Source organism: Rattus rattus, chromosome 11 (genome assembly GCF_011064425.1).
Source record: "Rattus rattus isolate New Zealand chromosome 11, Rrattus_CSIRO_v1, whole genome shotgun sequence".
NCBI lineage: Eukaryota > Metazoa > Chordata > Mammalia > Rodentia > Muridae > Rattus > Rattus rattus.
The window spans coordinates 17207778-17228608 of record NC_046164.1 but is presented as its reverse complement, the minus strand read 5'-3'; the positions used below and the strand labels follow the sequence as shown (position 1 = coordinate 17228608).

The 20831-nt window shown below is 45.9% G+C and overlaps 1 protein-coding gene across 1 annotated transcript in view; it reads right to left on the bottom strand.

Annotated features, from left to right (window-relative positions):
• The window catches only part of Btbd8 (BTB domain containing 8), a 71723-nt gene extending 52506 nt beyond the window's left edge, over nt 1-19217 (bottom strand). The window contains exons 1-3 of the mRNA XM_032916450.1: nt 19023-19217; nt 12116-12310; nt 6110-6306 (exon numbers count right to left, since the gene is read on the bottom strand). Of these exons, the coding sequence (XP_032772341.1) occupies nt 6110-6306; nt 12116-12310; nt 19023-19171 (541 nt within the window). The 5' untranslated portion in view covers nt 19172-19217. The remainder of the gene's footprint in view (nt 1-6109; nt 6307-12115; nt 12311-19022) is intronic.
• Between the last annotated feature and the right edge of the window lie 1614 nt (nt 19218-20831).

The window sequence follows — 20831 nt, the reverse complement described above, 5'->3', positions numbered from 1 at the left end:
CATTCACTCATGACTCTCCTGCTCCTAACTTCCCGTCTGCTAGGACTACAGGACTGTGTCACCAGGTCTGGTCTAGGTGGCACTAGACTTCTTGCATGCATCCCTCTGCCAACTCATCAGCACCTCCGCCTTCCTCCTCTTCTGCTCCTGCCAGGAGGTGAGCAGTTTGTTCTGCCCAGTGTGCTCTTCTAGTCAGTCCACTGTGTGTGCCAGAGGCACAGAGGAAAGGTGAAGACCTCCATACCAGGAGCCTAAGCGAATCTGTGTGCGTGTGCGTGTGCGTGTGCATGTGTGTGCGTGCATGTGTGTGTGCGTGTGTGTGCGTGTGCGTGTGCGTGTGCATGTGTGTGCGTGCGTGCATGTGTGTGTGCATGTGTGTGTATAGTGTGTGTGTAGTGTGTGTGTGTGTGTGCATGTGTGTGTGCGTGTGTGTGTGTGTGTAGTGTGTGTGCGTGTCTATGTGTAGTGTGTGTAGTGTGTGTGTGTGTATAGTGTGTGTGTGCGTGCGCGAGTGCGTGTATCGGGGGTCATCGGGATCGGGAGCTGCTGGTGGTTGTGAACCACAAGGTGTGGGTGCTGGAAAATGATTCTGCTCCCTCTGCATCAGGTATTCTTGGCCACTGGGCCATTTCTCTAGCACCATTCTCCCATCTTGTCTCATAATAAACTGATCATCTCGGACATTTTCCTGTGACCCCATCAAGAACCTACAGCTAGCATGACGTGTAGGCGAATAGAAACTCAACAGAAATCAACAGGAAAATGTGAAAGCATTTACTGTGACAGCACTACAATACCAAGAAGATGTACAGAGAAATAAGTATTTGTAAAACTTCTTCCAAAGATTCACCATTCAGGTAAAAGTAAAATATAATAATAAATTAAAATATATATAATAAAAATAACTAATGAGAGTAAAATAAATTTTATATCATACGTCACAGATCTGATATCTGTCACTGGTGTATCATAGTGTGTGTGTTACCCTGTACTAAATCAAGAGTGACCCAAGTCTACTTCCATACTTCCAGGTCCCACACCACAAACTGCCACCTCCCGTGGCAAGTAAAACCTAACTTAGAAGTGTGTATGTTTGGTAATGGAGCCAAATCTAACCCAACCACAAGCAGCCAACCGACCAGACTAGATCCAAAGAAGGTGTAGCTGTAGCCAGTTGTGCTATTTCTGTTCTTGATCTCCATGTTAGGTCATGGGTCTATCCCTGCAGCTCTTTCCCTGGGTAAGAAACCGAGAAGCCTGGTGTGCTGCGCTCTACCTAGTACCCTGCTGTTGTGGTTTGAGTATGAAATGCGTGTGTCACATTCCTCTACCCCTCACAGCCCCATGCATTTGAACACCTGGTCCCAGTTGGTGTGCTGAGAATGTCATGGAACCTTTAGGAGGGGGCCTTGCGGGAAGAAGTACATCAGGCAGCAGGCTCCGAGGTTCCATAGCCTGGCCTCACGTCCTGTGTGCAGAGGAGATGTCTCCCTCTGCTGCCTAAGAGGCTGGCATTAGGTCCTCTGCCTTGTCTCCCCACATGAGGGGTTGTATGCCACGTAAATCTGAAATAAACTATTCGCCAGGCTATTATACCACAGCAACTGAAGACTAACTGACACAGTGGCTGACAGCCCAATCCATGGTGCCTGGTTCCTCTGTCTTTTGTCACATTAGGCTATGACACCCCAAAATACACAGCTCCCACCGGCCCCTAAAAACTCACGAAGTCTGATATTTCCTTTGTTCATGATGTCTCTCTGAAAGCTGTCTTCTCTGCCCCTGGCCTGTCACAGTGCCTCTTTCACTCCTGCTTGACACTATTCCTTTCATGAAACCCTCTCGGGCTTTAGAGAGAAGCCTCTTTGTTTTGGGCCTGTTTATGTTGCTTCTGGTTTTGATGCTTTCCTGCCTCAAGGCCTGACAGTGACAGCCATGCTCAGCACCTTCTCCTAAGAAAGACTTCTGAAGGCAACTTTGTGTCAGCTGCTCTCAGGCTAGCTTGTGTTAGCTGCTCTCAGGCTAGCTTGTGTTAGCTGCTCTCAGGCTAGCTTGTGTTAGCTGCTCTCAGGCTAGCTTGTGTTAGCTGCTCTCAGGCTAGCTTGTGTTAGCTGCTCTCAGGCTAGCTTGACGGGCCCCCCTTTCTCATCTCTGAGAACTTTATCTCTGAGAACTGTCCAGTTTGCTTCTGAGTGCTGTCTGATTCACCAATTGTTCCTTGTTCAACTAAACTCAGCTAAGTTTACTTGTTCTTAAAATTATCTTTTAACAAACCATATCTGAGGAAGGCTAGTTACTTGACAGATTTCTACTAATCAATCCACTCAGTACAAACTACAGTGAAAGAATTGTGGGAACCTCTCTGAAGGACCTGTCATCCAGCCACACTCAGCACATCAGCTGCTCCATCAGAATCCAATTTGATCCCCACTGCCAACTTTCAACAGATCATCCACAGCACAATCTAGTCAGTTCAACCCCACAAGGGCAGAAGAGACTGCTAAATGGCCAAGAGCACTTGCTGCTCTCCTAGGGCCCGGGTTCAGATCCCATCACGTCCTTCCCAGATGCTCTCTCATTTAGGTGACATCTCCACCTCTTTCCCATGCTAGCTTCGATCCTGCCCCACCATGAGTTCTGTGACCAGGGACCAGGAGCCAGTGATGCATTTCAGCCAGACCTAGAACAGCGCCTCAGCATCTCCTAAGTAGTCACTGAACAATGCACTAAGTAGTCACCGACTAATGCACTAAGTAGTCACTGAACAATGCACTAAGTAGTCACTAAACAATGCACTAAGTAGTCACTGACTAATGAACTAAGTAGTCACTGAACAATGCACTAAGTAGTCACTGAATAATGCACTAAGTGCTGCATGTTATCTGAAGCGCTAGGCATCAGGTGATGGAAGAGGCAGGCCACCTCTACAATTCCTTCAAAAAATTTAAACCACATAATACAATAGGAAATATGAAAAAAATACTTGACACAAATGAAAAAAATCTAGAAACATATCAAAAGAAAGCGAGTTAACTTGATGGGTTACTCTATCACGACGTTCACCCGTGTGCTCCAATGGGACTGAACATGAACATACTGCAGCAGTGGGTAATGAAAACATACACACTGTCCCAGTCTCCCTGGGTCCTGGCAGAGCTGCTAAAACTCAGGATTTCCCCAGCAAAGTATCTTTGTTGTTCATAAATGAGTCCTTAAGGACGACGCCTACTTTAGGCTAACAGGCATATTAGGGTGCTGCCCCTGATAACCTCGAGACCGTAATTTCCAGAAAGACTAACTTACCCCAGCCTCTGGGCAGTGCAGGGCACAGCTCAACAGCAGCACCCCTGCCTACACAAGCAAGGTCCCCACTCGTTCCCTGGCACCACACAGACATAAACATAAAACTCACAGAGAAGAAAGGTCCTGGGCTCACTCTCTAGTACCACCATCACCAAAACAAACAAACATACACATCTCCCAAAGAAAGTAAAAAGGAAGAAAACAAAGCAATTTAAAAATACTTGCAGAGGGGAGCACTGGTGGCTTCTCCAGAAGACCAGGGCTCAGCTCCCAGCACCATGCCAGGCAGTTCACAACCTCTTCTAACCCAGTGGATCTGACACCCTCTTCTGGCTTCTTCTGCACACATGCACACATGCGAACACATACACAGGAACAAACAAATACCAGAACCCAGAAACGTTTCAACAGGAACACTTGGAAGTGTGAAATAAGCAGTGCCCTGATCCCCTGCAAACAAAGCCTCAAGCCATTCCACAGATCTTCAATGTCTCTGCACTCATCCACACACTCACATTAGCCTGCTCTACAGTTGAGGTCAGCACGGTAACATGGGAGCTAAACAAGCGCTCTTGTCAAACTCCCTCGACAGCCCAGTGTAAGAACTACTTACACTATGTTAGGTACTCTCAGTGGCCTAGAGATATAAACATGCAGGAGATGTGGAAACCGTACATAAACCTATGCTCTTCATGTAGGCTTTGGTGTCCTGGGTGAGAGAAGGCCCTGGAACCAGTCCTCCGTGAATAACGAGATATAAATACATTTCCAGCAGGCCTTTCACTCTCTGGAAACTCCTCTGCTTTGGACAAACAGTTACCCTTTCTGTATGACTCTCACAAGCTCAGCCTCTAGTTGCATCCTGCTTGTACCCTAACCCTACCTGTTCCCATTATAAATAAATAAGCCCACGTCCCACTTTCCCCTGCTTCCAGGCAGGCAGTCCTGGATTTGCCTGGACTGTCCTTCCCTTAGGTGGTTTTGCTGCACTGATTTGTTTTTCTTTGGGATTCAAACAAAGTGTATTCCGGCAGAGCCTGGTGGTGCCGGCTTGCATAGGCTAGTAATTCCTGCTAAGGCAGGAAGACGGCAAGCATAAGGCTTGCATGGGCTTCAGGGTGAGTTCAAGGCCAGGCAACCTGGTGAACAGGACGGGATACACTCAGTGTTAGACTACTTAACAGTGTAAACTAAAATAAAACAAAACAACAGCAAAAGAAGTTGCCCGCACCGTGCAGCTTCCTCTAGGAGAGTAGGTTCAGGTTGTGTGTGCTCTATCTGTATTCTCTGAACAGCCTGTACACACCCACCTGACTATCCCAGCTATCTCAGGGCAGGGCCACTGTCTCCTTTAAATGGGACACAAATAGGTCCTCAATGAAAAGCTGTGAAAAATGGCTGGAATGGCATCTCAGGAGTAAGGAGCTGGTACAGAAGACACAGTAGCAGAGCACACGTCTTTGGGGAAAACATCAAGTAATTAACAGGACTGTAACTCAGTGTAGGGGATTATGGGGTTTTCCTGACACAATGGAGAAAGCGGGTGAGCAGTAAATGAGCCTTCTCCACGGAGGTTCACTGGCTGCGGTAAAGCACTTCTGTGCAGCCTTGGCAGAGCTCTCTTTCAGCAGGACAACTAGCTATCAGCCTAACTTGTCCACTCTTCTGTGTGGCTTTTGTCCCGGGTGTAAAACAACAAGTTCAGTTGTAACTGCTTCTTCCAGTTTTGAACGTCTAAGTGAGATTACACACATGAGCAGGCCCCCTTCAAAATCAAGACTGACTACTCACGTACTCATAGGCAGGTATTACAAAATAATAAGAACAAATTTTTTTTTTTTTTTTTTTTTTTTTTTTTTTTTTCGAGCTGGGGACCGAACCTTAGGGGCCTTTGCTTGCTAGGCAAGCGCTCTACCACTGAGCTAAATCCCCAGCCCCAATAAGAACAAATTCTAACTGAGATTCAACCAGTCTGGCTGCTACTCCTCATGAAACCTTGGTAATAAGATATCACACAATCATGTCCTGGGCATAAATTCTCAGCACTTCTAAATTTGGTGGGGGTATTGCTGTTTTTTTCAGTGGTGCAACTTCACTGCACAGGCAGGGTAGCAGGAGGCCTCACTACAGTGTCTCATGGATTTAAAGGCAATTAAATGGCACCAAGGTGGTCCATGAATAATATAAGGTCTACTCTCTGATCCAAAGGCCTCGGGTTCCTGTTGGGATGTCTGCATATCTAATTAACCTTTGTTTCCTTCTATTAATAATTAACTTTCAATCTGCAAGCATTCTGACACCTATCTCCACATGAAAACAGTCATTTTCAAGATGCAATACCACACACACTGTAGTGTGTACGTACAATGAACATTATGAACAATTTATTAACCAGTAAGACTGATTATCATTTTTAGAAGGTTATAGTCTTTTTTAAATGCCTCAAGACAAAGTTTTCATGCTATGGCAACTTTTGTGTTTCCTGAGTTTCCTGGTGGTTTAAGGAGTATATGTGCTCCTTATAGAACCAGCTCTCTGCTAAAACTTCTCTTCTTATTGGAACAGATTAAATGGAAGCAGCGATACTGAGGCTGAAGTAGTTGGAAAGACAAAGGATTACATGTAAATCTATTTGCGATAATTACTCAGGGAAACAGGAAGGCGACCGCAGAAGTGCTTTCCTTTCTCCAGGCTCCTTTAAACAAGCATGGCCTGGCAGAGCCGTCCACAGCATGCTCTTCTCTATCACAGAATATATCTAAGATTATGGCTATACAGTTGTATGGAAGTCCAATAGACGTCTCACCCTTGGAAATAAAACTGTCACCTCCACCGGTAACATCCCCTGGGATTTCGTGTTTCCCAAGAAAGCAGTCAGATGAAGTTCTACACTGCAGGAAGCTGACGTCCAGCCCCCTTTCTGGCATTACGTTTCCCATTTGCATTTTCTGAAGAATTTCCTCTTCATAGTTTTTTATGCTTTTGTTTGATGAATACACAATCCTAAAAGACAAAATATAAAATATTAAATAAAATAAAGGTGGTTTTTTTTTTTTTGGTATCTATTACACATTTATTCTTGTATATAGCGACCATACAGTGGTAGCACAGAGCAAACTGGTATTTTCAGATTGAAAACAAAACAACAAAACAAGACAGAAACAACTCCCCCAGTCAAACTTTAAAATACTAATTTGCATGTTGAATCATTTGAAAGTCTTAGGTTAAAGCCACTTAGGTTTGGAACTTTCCCATCCCCTCACTCTTCTGAGGGATAAGGAGGTAAGACAGATGACAGCTAGATGTGAACTGTATGGAGCCTTAACATTATTGATTAAGACTGGATGACTCTACCAAGCTACTTGTTTGATTATTGCAAGATTATTTGTTTGTTTGTTTGTTTTTAAAGATTTATTTATTTTATATATGTGAGCACACCGTTGCTGTCTTCAGATGCACCAGAAGAGGGCATCCCATTACAGATGGTTGTGAGTCACCATTAGTTGCTGGGAATTGAACTCAGGACTTCTGGGAGCAGTCAGTGCTCTTAACCCCTGAGCCATCTCTCCAGTCCCTTATTGCCACATCTTTGCAATTCAGACATTTTGCATTTCCTTTAAAGCCCCCATGACAGAGGACTGACTATTCCTCATGTTTTTCTGTGGGCAAGATTAGCCCTCCCATTGTTTTTAGGAAATCTGGATGGAGGAACAGGCTGTTGAGTAACAGGGAACAAGCATTTAGCCCTGGAGGGCTATGTCTAAAGTCTGGGGAGAAAGAGAAGAAAAGAAAAAGCCATTGATTCCTCAATAGCCACAGCTTAACTTGTGGCAGGATGTTTAAGGATTCCATGGGGCTGAGTCATCTAAAATAAAGGTGTTTTTTTAAATTTGTCTTTTACTGAGTCAGGTTCTTCTGTATCCCACGCTGGTTTTGAACTTGCTACGCTACAGTGACTTTTGAACTTCCGCTCTTCTTGCCTCCCTCTCTCACATGCTGGGTTACGGCTGTGTAACACCACATCCAGGGTTTGCAGTGTTGGGGATGTAGCACTTAATTAACATGCACAGGGCCCTGCAAGCAAAACAAAAACAAACAAACAAAAAACCAGGACTAGGGGTTGGGGATTTAGCTCAGTGGTAGAGCGCTTGCCTAGGAAGCGCAAGGCCCTGGGTTCGGTCCCCAGCTCCGAAAAAAAGAACAAAAAAAAAAAAGAAAGAAAGAAAGACTCCAGTCCTTGAGACCCTACTCTTACTAAAAAACCAGGACTAGATGGCTTCATTAGTGACTCTTACTATTCTTAGAGAATTAAATCTCCCACATTTTTTATTCCAAGACGTAGAAGAGGAATATGTCCCAGCTCATTCTCACACCCAGTGTTCTGGGTAAAAGCAGACACAGGTACCGTAAGACAGGAAAAAACAAGCCACTGCTCATGGTTGGTACAAGGAAACATCCTCAGCTGGGCACAGCATGCCTTCCCATCTCTGGGGAGGATCTCTGTCTACATAGCCTGGTCTACACAGCAAGCTCCAGTGCAGCCAGGACTGCAGAGAGACACTCTGTCTCAAAGGAAAGAAGGAAAGAAAACGGAAAGGAAGGAAAAGAAGGAAAACACCTCCACAAAGGATAGAAAACTGAGCCCAGCAACGTATAAACAGGATTATACAACACAACCAGTGAAGATTTACTTCAGGAAATTGAGAGTGGCTAGACAAGAGAAAGTCAGTATTATCCACTGTGCAGACAGAATGAAGGACAGCTTATGAGGCTGACGCTTAGCACTGGGTGCCTCCTTGATGGCCATGGATTTAGAGTGGGTCTTGTTGGCATGGCTATAATTTGTAAGTGAGACTGAGTGCAGAACTTAAAGGATTTAAGAGTAGAGGGGCTGGGGAACTGGCTCAGTGGGTCAGAGCACTTTCTGCACAAGCACGAGGATCTGAGTTCAGATTCCCAGAACGCACGTAAAAAGCTGGCATGGGTACACCCTCCTATAACCTACTGGGGGATGGAGACAGTCACATCCTGGGAGTTTGCTCGGGAGCCAGCCTAGCCTGACTGGCAAGCTTCTGACTGAGTTAGGAACTTTGTCCCAAAAGACGAGGTGGCAAGCTAGTGGGAAACACGTGCTGCTCCTCTGTCCCTCCAGGCCCAGGCCCAGGTACACACACACACACACACACACACACACACACACACACACTCACTCTCTCTCTCTCTCTCTCTCTCTCTCTCTCTCTCTCTCTCTCTCTCTCTCTCTCTCTCTCTCTCACGTGCATGCCACACAGGGCCATCTGGGAAAGCCAGAGTTGGCCAGGAGGGAGGAAGATGAGAAAGCACAAACAAAAGCCTTGCTCGTGGTTTCTGTGGGAGGAGTGAGCGGGATGAGGTAGCACCTGAGCAGGATTAGGAATCCGTGTGGGCGGGCAGATGAGTAAGGGCTGATCTCCTGCCATCTGCTACCTGGCCTGCTGTGTAGCGAGAACGTCAGAACCTAAGAACCAGATGGAAAATGGAGGTTTGTTGCTGTGTACACGGACTCCGGACGGGCTGGTTTGCAAAGCAATGAGGTGCTCACAGGCAAGTCAGAGGCTGCATCTAGGAATCAGGTAGCCCTGGAAGGGGCAGTGTCTCCTCTGACACAGTAAGAACTCAGTGAGACTCCAGACACCAAAGCACCAAGAATACGTGGCTAAATGTTGCAATGATGATCTCAGAAATATTTTTCTAGGGATACATGGCTATAGCTGAGTGGCATCTGTGTAACCTCAGGCAAGAGGACTACCTGAGCCCAAGAGCTCATTGACAGACTAGGCAACTTAGCAGCATCGCCTCTCTATAAGTAAATTAACTCTTTAAAAATCGAATATTACTTTACAATCTTAAGGTAAACTTTAATCTTGAGGGGATGCACAAGCCCAGTTTTCAAACAACGGGCTAGTCATGTAGAGAACTCTGTTTTATACGTGAGTGCACGCCACACCACTGACTACAAAGTCTAGAGCATGGAAGAGAGTTTTAGGAGCTTCATAGGTAAGTAAAGCAACTTACAGATGATTGGATTTCATGTCACAAAACTTCAAAATGCTATTTTATCAAATTTCTTCTTTAAAAAGTCTAAATCAGACTAGCTGTGGTAGTGCATGTCTTTAAATCAGTACTTGGGAGTCAGAGACAGACGGATCTCTGTGAGTTTGAGTCCAACCTGATCTACATGATAAGTTCCAGGCCAGCCATGGCTACACGGTGACTCTCTGCCTCAGAATAAAATAAATATAAATGAGAAGAAAAAAAATCTAAGTCAATGTTTTCTATTATAAATGCCCTTTAAGCTTTATGTTAAGGAAAAATTCCAATGTAACCTACTAAAAGCCGAACAGAGGCAGCAGGGCATAAACACGTTCTATACGAGAGCAGCAGCAGAAGCTCATGAAGCTCACAGCACCGGGCAGCCCTAGTCCAAGGGGCTTGCATGACCCAGGCCCATGACGACATCCACTGACACAGTGTGGTTAGGGGATAAAGCACAAAGCCAGCTGCTCTGACTTCCTTATCCCAGCTGAGAAAACTGAAGCTGAGAGCAGTCACACAGCAGGACCATGCACAGTGGAAGGCAGACGTCTCCCTCCATCCCCCTCCCCAAGTGCAGAGCTTCCCACACACACACACACACACACACACACACACACACACACACACACACACACACACACAGAGTCATCCTAGAACTCATTCTGCAGACCAGACTGGCCTGGAACTCACAACGACCTACCTGCCTCTGCCTCTGCCCCACAGTCCTGGGATTACAGGTGTGCCACCACAGCCTGCCTGTTCTCTATCCCTTTAAAAGTCTATTCAGCTACGTTCTTTTGTGTGTATGAAGTTTTGTCGTATACCATGTGGGTGCCTGGTGCTTATGGAAGTCAGAAGAGGGTGCTGATCCCCTGGAGCCAGTTAGGATCCCCTGTGAGCCACCATGTGTATGCTTAGACTTGAACCCACTTCCTCTGCATGAGTAACAAGTGCTCTAAACACTAAGCCACCTCCAGCTCCCTTCCCTGCCACTTTTAATGATGGTAAATAAAAGTTAATATTAATGTAATTTCTCTGTTTCCCTACTGTGTAAGCTCCGCTACCCTCAGGCCTTTCCCTTCTTCGTCCTTCCTTGTAAATGTCACCTTTATCTCTGTGATTCAGTGTCTCAGACGATGGGGTAAGAGCTGTACCTTGCACAGCTTGGGCTGAGCCCAGAGTGTTTCTTTCCAGTCTAGGCCTGGAAGCTTAGAGCCCCTGGACAACCCAACCTTCCAAGACGACTAAGTAAATGCAGCTTCTCTTCCTCTCCTGAACCGTTCTGCCTGGCCTCATGCTAACTGTGGCAGTCTGCTCTGGTCCTCTGTCTCCTTCTCATTCCCTGGCTCATTCTGTCTTCGCCTGTGTCTAGCTTGCTCTCTCTGCAGCCTCTGTACAACTGCCCTGGTAAAACTGCTATACACACACACCATTCTCTCTGTCCGTCTCTCTCTGTTTCTTTGTCCGCCCCTCCTCTGTTTGCCCCCACTCCCACCCCCAGTCTCTCTCTAGTAGCCTCTCTTACCCATGCTACTCCTGTGTGAGCTGAGCACATCCTCTCTCTGACTCATTCTGTCAAATCTTTCTCTGATTCATCATTTTATCTGTCCCTCAGTTAGACATCACTTTCAAACATGTCTGCTTCCTTCTCCAAACTAACCTTACTTCCATTGTTAGAGATTAAGGTATGCACTAAGGGCATGACTATATTCCAGACAGGTAACACTGTAATCCAGGAGGTGTCTGAATTCTGGCCAGATAATATAGACCTAAAAGGTCTCTGGATATAATCCCTTCCCAGAGCACCAAGTTCCTGGATTAAAATTAAAGTAGTCAGTACAAGTTCAGAGTTAAAAATGGTAACTTTGGTTACTATTTTTTGGTAATGCCTGTCCTCACCACAACTCTGCTGCACTAGGGCAAAGGCATGCATTTTAAAATTGATATTAGAACTCAATAATAAGTTAGCCAAAAATAAATAACTAAATAAATTTACTAAATTATAGTTACAATGTATCTAAAGTACAGGTGCTTCACATTAGAAACAAACAAACCAACAAAAACTCTAGCAATTGTTAGAGCTTAAAATGAAGGGCCAGCAGCCACATGGCCCGGGGGACAAGGTGCCCACCATCAAGCCCGAGAACCTGACTGGCATCTGGAAGCCACATGGTAGAAGGAGAGAACCACAGCAAAGCTGGTCCTTGGTGAGTGCAGGAGAGCTGGGGGGAGGGGAGAGAGAAGGGGAGGAGGAGGAGGGGAAGGGAGGAGAAGGAGAGGGAGAGGGCAGGGGGAGAGAAAAGGAAACCCAGGAGATTCACTTCTCCCTCAGGACTGGCTCTCCTTTCCCCTTTGCTTTCTGGTACTGAAGCCCAAAGCCTGGCTGTGCTTCGCATGCCTTTGAGCACTGAGCTGTAGCTCTACCAGGGTCAACTCTTCTTACTCACTTGTTCATTCATCTGAGACAGGGCCGGGGGAATGAATGAATGAACGAATGACTGAATGACAGAGTCTTTGTATGCAATCCAGACTGGCCTCAAACTTGTGATCCTCCTGCCTCAGCCTTCTGATGCTGAATCACAGGCAAATAAGCCACAGCTGGATGTGGCTAATTTAACAAAACCATTTAAATGTTTAGATTTTATCAGTTATGTGCATAATGAGAATATGCACAGGCATTTAAAAGTCAACTGTCTGTCATATTCGGATGTAAGAGGAATCCAGATGAGGCACTTACTGTAAAAACGCTTTAAATTCCGAAGCTTCAACACTGTCCACAGGAACGAGCTCATCTGTTAGGTCCCTTGACGTGTGTCCAGTGATGTGGGAGTGAAAGCCAGGGGCTCTGGCTAACAAGACTGCCCTGTGCACTTTGAACAGTGAGCCACTGACAGAAAGAACCATGTCTGTGTGGATCTCTTCCCTTAAAAGCCTGTTAGGGAAAAGGGTTACAGTTGGATTAGTGATGCTAAAAGTAGGTAACAGGTTTAAAACAACTTACAGACTTAGAAGTGCAATCAAAACAAAGAACATTTCATGAAAAAAGTAAAAACATTCAAATTATTTTCTTAATTCTAGTAATAAAACTTATTTTCTGCACTGTCCTGGATAGTTTGATGTCAGCTTGACACACACTAGAGTCATCTCAATTGAGACGATGACTCCTTAAGATTGACAGGGGAGGGCCCAGCCCACTGTGGGTGGAGCCATCTCTGGGCTGTGGTCCTGGGCTCTGTTAGAGAGCAAGCTGAACAAGCCATGGGGTGTAAGCCAGTAAGTAACACCCTCCATGGCCTCTGCATCAGCTCCTGCCTTCAGGTTCCTGCCCTGTTTGAGTTCCTGTCCTGGTTTCCTTCAGTGATGAACTACAATGTGGAAGTTTGAGCCAAATAAACCCTTTCCTCCCCAGCTTGCTTTTTGGTCATGGTGTTCCACTGCAGCAATAGAAATCTTACCTAAGACAGCTACACACATTGATTTTTCTTTAAAATGTAACTTCTTGAGTTCTATTAATGAACTGATTGTTCAAAAATCATACTAAAATTGAACCAAAACTATAAAACGTCAACACCAGCAAACCAGACACAAAAGGGAGTATCTTTGTTTTGTTAATGGCCAAGTCTAAAATGCAGACTTGGATGTCAAGATGTGATAAAAAAAAAAAAATTGGCCCTTTCCCATTCCCACCCAATAGAATTAATTATGTTCTAATCTATTATTCAAAGCGACAGACTCAGGAGTCTGTCCCTAGTGTATATACATAGTTATGGCAAAGCCCACTGATTACATGTTTATATACACTGGAAAATAGAAAATGACAGAAAAGTTCATAATCTATTCACTCGCTTCTTCATACTATGTGTTTCTGCTCTCTACCTACTTAAAACACTTTATTTCACTACGCCAAATCACCAGTATCATCACAGTGTGGATTCTCAGAGGATTTCTGTATTGCTGGATATAATCGGCAATCATATACCAGAAGGATCATGTACCGGTAAAGTCGTCCGTCACAGTGAAAGCTTGGCAAGCTACCGGTGGCGCCCAGACTCCCTCAGGGCAGGCTAATGGCTCCTCGAATCACATCACACGAGGTCTGCGCCTCTATTCCCGGATGTCTGTCATTGCCTCATTACTGTTTCTATGCATCTCTCCCCACTAGACAATGAACTCCCAAAGGACAGAGGCAATGTGCCATTAGTACCAGAGTATCTGCCTGTCCAGGGATCCATTTGATGCTGAGGAAAACAAATGCTTCGGAGAGCACAAGCTTTTGAAGCCTTACAAACACATTTTGGCTTGGCCAGTTGTTTGTTTGTTTGTTTGTTTGTTTGTTTGTTTGGATTGTTTTGGAAGGTAACGATATTAAAGTTGTAGGTAACTTACTTAGAGTTACAGAGTTATGCTGAGCCCCACTACTCACCATGTGGACACAGACTTCCTACTCTAGAGGTTCACACTGAGGTCAGTCTTTTTGTCTTGTTGTTTTATTGAGATTTCTCTGTGTAGCCCTGGCTGTCCTGGAACTCTGTAGACTCTGTAGATGAAGCTGGCCTGGAACTCACAGATCCAGCCACCTCTGCCTCCTTAGTGCTGGGATCAAAGGTGTGCACCACCAATGCCCAGCTCAAGGCCTGAATCTTCTAATGTGGCAAGTTCCCAGGAGAAGAAAAATCTGACATTTAGGTAACTTTATAGAAGAAACTTCTTCTCCGCATAAATATGTTACAAGTCTACTCCATAACAGACAGCGTGAAACCTGGCTACTTTCTCCTGACATACATACCTGCCATACATTTCTAATTATACATTAGGCACATTATCTACCATAAAATAGAATGCATATAATAATATACTATATCAAACTTACTCAAAACTTAACAAAAGTGTGTTGTTTTCTCAAAATTTTGCTGAAAACTCAATTATATACCCTATTTGTCCTCTCTTCCACCCAGCTTCTCTGCTGACCCCACTACCGTTTCTAAAGTGAGTAAAGAAACATTTGGACTGAATGCCAGCTGTGGGTACCAGTCTGCATATCAGAGGCCCTGGGTTTGAACCCTACACGCCTGGAATTCCAGATACACCAGAGACTGAAGATGGAGAATCAGGACTTGGAGCTTATGCTAGGCCCACCTGATTTACATTAGACTGCTTCAAAACAGCAGAAGTAGATCTAGGAGTAGCCGAACAGCAATCCTGTGCATGCGTTCGTGTGTGTGTGTGTGTGTGTGTGTGTGTGTGTGTGTGTGTGTGTGTGTGCGTGCGTGCGTGCGTGCGAGAGAGAGAGAGAGAGAGAGAGAGAGAGAGAGAGAGAGAGAGAGATTTGATTTTATAAAACCACTTGTATCAGGTACAAGTGTATCTTGCATTTTCTTTAAGTTAAAAATCTTAAACATTAAGGAATGTTTACTGGCTCACCCAATAGTAAAAGCTAGAGAAAAAGCAGACTGGAGCAAAGGCCTGGTGTTGCAAAATGCTAAAACATAATGCTTGCCCCCCAAGAGTTTTAAGCACAGTAGAGGAAAGACAGGTTTGAAAATTAAAAGGCATGATACATTCAACAGCAAATACAGTCCCTGACCCTGACCTCCAACTACCCCAAACAGACACCACACAAGACTATAAGCTATGTTGGGTGACCAGACAGGAGCAAGCTGTCCTCTGAGAGGCTCTACCCAGCAGCTGACTCAGACAGACTCAGACACCCATCGCCAAAGAGTTCATGGAGCTTAGGGACTCTTAAGGAAGGATAGGAAGGAGAATTGTGGGCCCCAAAAGGGACAGAAACTCCACAGGAAGACCAAGAGTCAACTAACCTGGATCTTGGGGCTCTCAGAATCTGAACCACCAACCAAATAGCATACATGAGCTGGACCTAGGCCGCCGCATGTATGTAACAGATGTTCAGGCTTGGTCTTCATGTGGGCCCTGAACAACTGGAGCAGGGGCTACCCCCAAAGCTGTTGCCTACACACGGGATATGTTCTACTAGCTGGGCTGCCTTGTCTGGCCTTAGTGGGACTGGAAGCACCTAGCCTTGCAGAGACTTGAAGTGCCAGTGTGGGCCAGTGCAGAAGGTCCCCATCAGCTCAGAGAAGGGTGGCAGATGGGGGAAGGATTGTGGGAGGGGGTGACCGGGAAGAGGGTCAGTGAGTGGGATGTAAAGTGAGTAAGTAAAAATAAATAAATAGGGGTTGGGGATTTAGCTCAGTGGTAGAGCGCTTGCCTAGGAAGCACAAGGCCCTGGGTTCGGTCCCCAGCTCCGAAAAAAAGAACCAATAAATAAATAAATAAATAAATAAATAAATAAATAAATAAATGAAAGATATATTTACTAAATGTAATCTTTAAAGACAGCTTAGCATTGGTTAGAAAAACAAAGAGAAGGGGGGGGGTGGTACCAGTTTGCTCCTCACAACAAAGTACCAACTGACCCACGGGGGCTTCGGGTGTGATACAGAGCAAGGGTCTTTAAAGGCAAATGCCACATCCTGGTACCTGACTCTGCTGTTGCAGACAAGAAGGTGAATGAGAGGTAAAGAACTTACGCAGATCCTATAAGAGGAGGGTCAACAAACTGAGACCCCGGCATGTTGGTCTTTTAGCTATCGGCCATTGGCTGGGTAGAGTGAGAGAGTGGGACCTGAGGTGAGAAGGACAAACACCTTACAGTACAAACAGATTATGCCAGAGCCTGAGCCTGGTGGGGTCAGTGGGGACAGAGGAGGAAATGGAAACACATGTAGGTGGTAAGTGGAGCTGGTGGATGTGGGAGGTGAGGTGAACGATCTTCGGTCTGGATGGGACCTGGGTGCTGGCAATGCCTTCTGTTCTTACTCATCCGAGCTCCCTTCAGCTCATCCTTCAGATGTGAGTCCAGTTGTCTTCAGGACACGGCCTCCCACACAGTCATTATGTATTTCCTTTCAACTGTCCTAAGATTTGGAGCCATTTCCTGTTCTTCCCTGTCTCAGCTGGCCCACATATATTCACTCGACCACGCTCTAACTTTTCCATTTCCGCTGTCAGCATGTAGCCCTCAGCTGCCATAAATCTCTTACCTGACTTTGTTTCTGATTTCTCTTCTCCCAAAATCAAGATCTAGATGTTAATTCTACTGTTTTTTAGAGAGAGAATGCCTTATTAAAATCTACAGTTTTAACCTATCCACCCTCACATTCTGTCATTCTGTCTGCCATAACCACAAATATCTTCCAGATAAAACAACTGTCAGGACTACTATTGCTGTGATGAAACGCTATGACCAAAGCAACTTGGGGGTTAAAGGGAGTTTATTTCACTCAGTTCCATGAATTAAAAAGCAGTGAGCACAGAAACTCAATCAGGACAGGAACCTACAGGCAGGAGCTGAAGCAGAGGCCATGGAGGGAAGCTGCTTGCTGGCTTGCTTAGCCTTTCTTATGGAGACCACCAGCCCGGGGTGGCACCACCCATAATGGGCTGGGCCCTCCCCCATCACTCACTAATTAAGAAAATGTTTATGGTTGGATCTTTGGGAGGCATTTTCTCAATTGAGTCTCTATGATTCTAGCTTGCGCTGGGTTGACATAAAACTAACCAGGACAGAGTCAAATCTATTTATTATGACCTTGGCTTTTTTTCTTTAACCAAATATCCCAATACTTTAATCTCATCTGAGCTGGCTTGTATTCCAAGCCGAAGTTGACTTCATGTGCTAGTTAAGCAAGGTAACTTCTACAGAGAAAGTGTATGATAATCCAGATAGCAAGTGGTGCCTCGAAGAGTGCACACCCCGAGAAGGGATATTAATGAGATAATATACTTTCCCTCCCCAGAAGCCCATCCTTCAGTGCAGCCACTTGCAGGGTGATGCATGAGGACACTGTGACAGAGCAAGACAGTGCAGAGGCTCCTCCATCTCGTATTCTTGCTGAGGCCATCTCAGGTTTAACTAGAGTTTGGTCTCCTTGACAGAGAATCCCAAGAAAAACTATCCTACTCTATCGTAGGAATCCAAGGTCCAGAGATTCCAGCCACTTTAGCTTTTTTTGTTAAACTGCCTACTGTGCAAAACTCCCCCTGAGGATGCACAATACACGGGAAGTAACTTTAAAAGCCCCTTACTCTAAATACTTGGGGCTACACTTAGGTCCCAGCCAACAGGAATAAATACTTTCAATTGGTTATGAACTGTGTTTGAGAAGTCATCCCTGGCAAGTGGGCTCCTCTAACAGCAGAAACCCGCCTGCTTTTCTGAGTTCTAACTCGAAGAATAAGTTTTTCTTTTCCTTTTTTTCTATCCTCTTCTTTTAGACACTGGCCCACACACTCTGGACTTTCTCACTGTTCTTTGGAAATACCTCACGTGTCACGCAGCACCTGTCCTCTCCTGGGGAGCCTACCAGTTTTCTCAGGCCCTGATATAAAGGCATAGCTTTCTCTTCCCCACGCTTCCAGGTAGCTGCCAAGATATGTAGCTTGCCTATTGAGTCTGCTTTTAAATTATTTTATTAACCAGACTCTGAAGACTATGAAGAAGAGAACCTCAGTTTTTCCAATAAACTCATGAGCCCAATGTGAAGATTCCCAAATTTCCATAGTTGTTCACAGTAAGATTTATAGAATAAAGCCAAGTGTGGTGGTGTATGCCCCTAATGACTAGCAGAGGCAGGCTGACCTGTGATCCTAGTCTACAGAGTGAGTTCCAGGACAGCCAGGGCTACATTGAGAAAAGACAAAAAACAAAACAAAACAAAAAAAAAAAAACCCAAAACAACAAAACCCAAATAAGCAAAAGAAAGTTTTGTACAATAAGAGAGTCAGAGAAATGATTTGGGGGTTAGCAGCAGATACTGCTCTTGCAGAGGACCTGAGTTTGGTTCTTTTCACCTACACTATTATAGAAATAATATGCATTCCCAGTAAGAAATCACTCCCACACTTATCACGAGTCTGGGTATGGCTAATTAATGCCTAAGGAAGCGCTGGCCATGAATATATTTTTACTAACTTATACACACCTTAGGAGATGCATTTTCATATACGCTACCATCCTTAAATCGATTTCCAGCCCCAGTCTACACTTTGAACAATTTAAACAGAGACAGGAGCCTCCAAGTCTGACCACTCGGGTGGATGGGGTGTTTGCACGGCAGAGATATGCCAGATTTATTTTCACTACACCAGTATGGTTTTCCCTCACTAGTTGGTGGCCGGGTTCATCTTGCCCACCTGTCAGAATTATGCTTTCCCTGCTAAGAGCATAGGGGACTTAATGGCAGACCAGGACTTAACGGTAGCTGTGACCCTGAGCTGACTCCTTAGAGGCACAGTGTTCTGTTCTTCATTTCAAGTAAACGCTCGTTTTCCTAATTGAATCATTTTTCTTATAACTTTTTAAAGGCATGGTATGCGCTTCAGGGTCTGGACGCAGCCGGAACTCAGCAACAGCCACTGCCAGTGTGTGAGTCTTAGAAAAACTGGTTGCTATGTATTGTGTAGGTCTAATTGCTGTCTTCCTTCTGAGTGCGGTGAAACTGGTTCCTTGGGTCCCGCAGAGCCTCCTTGCGAGGGAGGCGCCCAGCGAGCACTCTCAGGCGCCTGCCTCAGAACCAGAGCGAGGCGGGGAGGGAGTGAGCAGAGCTGCTCCCGCCTCCTACCTGAGCACGTCGCGGCTGAGCTGCTCCGACACCACCGCCTTCAGCCGGCGCCGCTCCCCGGACCCCTTCCTGGGCAGCCCCTTCCTGCCAAGCCCCGGGGACCTCGGGAGGCCCGCCGGGGCCAGGCCGCCTGCTCCACAGTGGGCCATGTCAGGCTCAAGAGCCCGGGTGCCAGGCCGCGCGGTACCCGGACGGGGGCGTTCCCGAACCCAGCAGCGGGCCTCAGAGTCCTCCCCGGAAGGAAAGTTCCCGTCCCACCTAGTTTGCAGCCGGTCCTTAAATGCAGCGGACCGGGAACCCGGTGCCTAGGAATAAAAAGTCCACAGCCACGTGACCGGCGCTGCGGCGCAGGCGCACTCGCTCTGTTTACATCGGTTTCCTGCCGCCCTCCTAATCTCCCTAAAGGGAAGATCCCAGAGCTTTAATCTGTTCTTTCTTCTTACTGGTTGGGGTTAGTCAACCGTTTAATGAGTGTTATGGAGGAGTGACTTGAAATCAATGCGAGTAGCGTTTGTATGTGTTCTTCCTGGAGTGTCTGCATCCCCTGCCCTCTTTATCTATGAAAGATTAGGGGAGGGGAGGTGTCACCAGAGTTTTCCAGTAGTGAGCATTAATGTCGTGAGCAAGGACGTAAATAGGCTTAGTTGATATAGCACAAGTTATATTTTAGTATGCTGAGGGAGGGTCATCACACAAGATTCACACTCTTAAATTCCTATGGTCCTAAGGCCATCTCCCCAAGGCTGCTTAATTAGGTGATGTATCTTAGCTGAAGGTTGTGTGAGGGTCCATGATTCGCTGAAGAATGATACCCAGGACTCAAATCGTATGTAAACACAAAGAGTCTTTTATTCTGTAGAAATTCAGCACTCTGGGGTCTCCCATTACCAAGACAGACAATCAAGTAAACTTGCAGGCCTGATTTAAAACACATCCAGGGACTCTGGGGTAGGTGACCTTCATCTTCCTCCATCTCTAAGGACATTCTGTTACCAGGGAATGGGGAGTGGAAACTGTTGCTGACCCCATTACCCTTGCTTCAGGTCAGGTGGTGAAGGGCCCTAGGGGTTTTCGCCAGCCTTACACCCACCAGCCTCGGGCAAGGATAGACCAGGTTCCAGCTTCCCACTTTGAGTCTAGGCTAGGCCAGGTTCCATTCTCCACTCACAGGAATATTCTTAAGTAGAAAATTCTTATAATGTACTGACTGTTGATTGCTAGCCAATAGATTTAAAGGTCAGTATGCTTAGCCAGTAAGTTTGAACTGTAACCTTGCTGATATAACCTGTGCCCTTAAAAAGTATAAAAACTGCTTGTAATAGCCATTCCTGTTGCTTTCTAGTCACTCGCCTTAAGCGACTAATTAAAGGTCAACCCTGACACACAGGAAAAGAAACCTTGGTTTTGCATCTATCTGAGTCTCCGTGTCTTACTCCGGGGTGGAGGTGGGGGGGAGCAGGGGTGGGGGGCGGGGAGTGGGGGCGGGGTGGGGGTGTCTCGAAGCAAGTACCGCTGACCAAGGGTCCAGGGCTTACAGTGGCTGGTCAGCTTCTGAGGACAGGGCAGTTTCTGACTAGCTGCCTGAAGCCTGGGGTTTTTCTAGTAACTGACTTGCCTTGCCCAGTTCTTAGGCCTAGTCTCCTGGACTGGTAATTTGAAGCCTGTCATGGAGTCGATTACTTGAACAGTAGTCTTTGATTTGAGGGTGAGGGTCCTGGGAGAGACTTTCCAGCCACAAGGCAGATCAAAGTGACGTCTCTCCAGAAATGCAGAGCAGAGCGTTGTTCTCAGTCTCTGTTTATACACTGT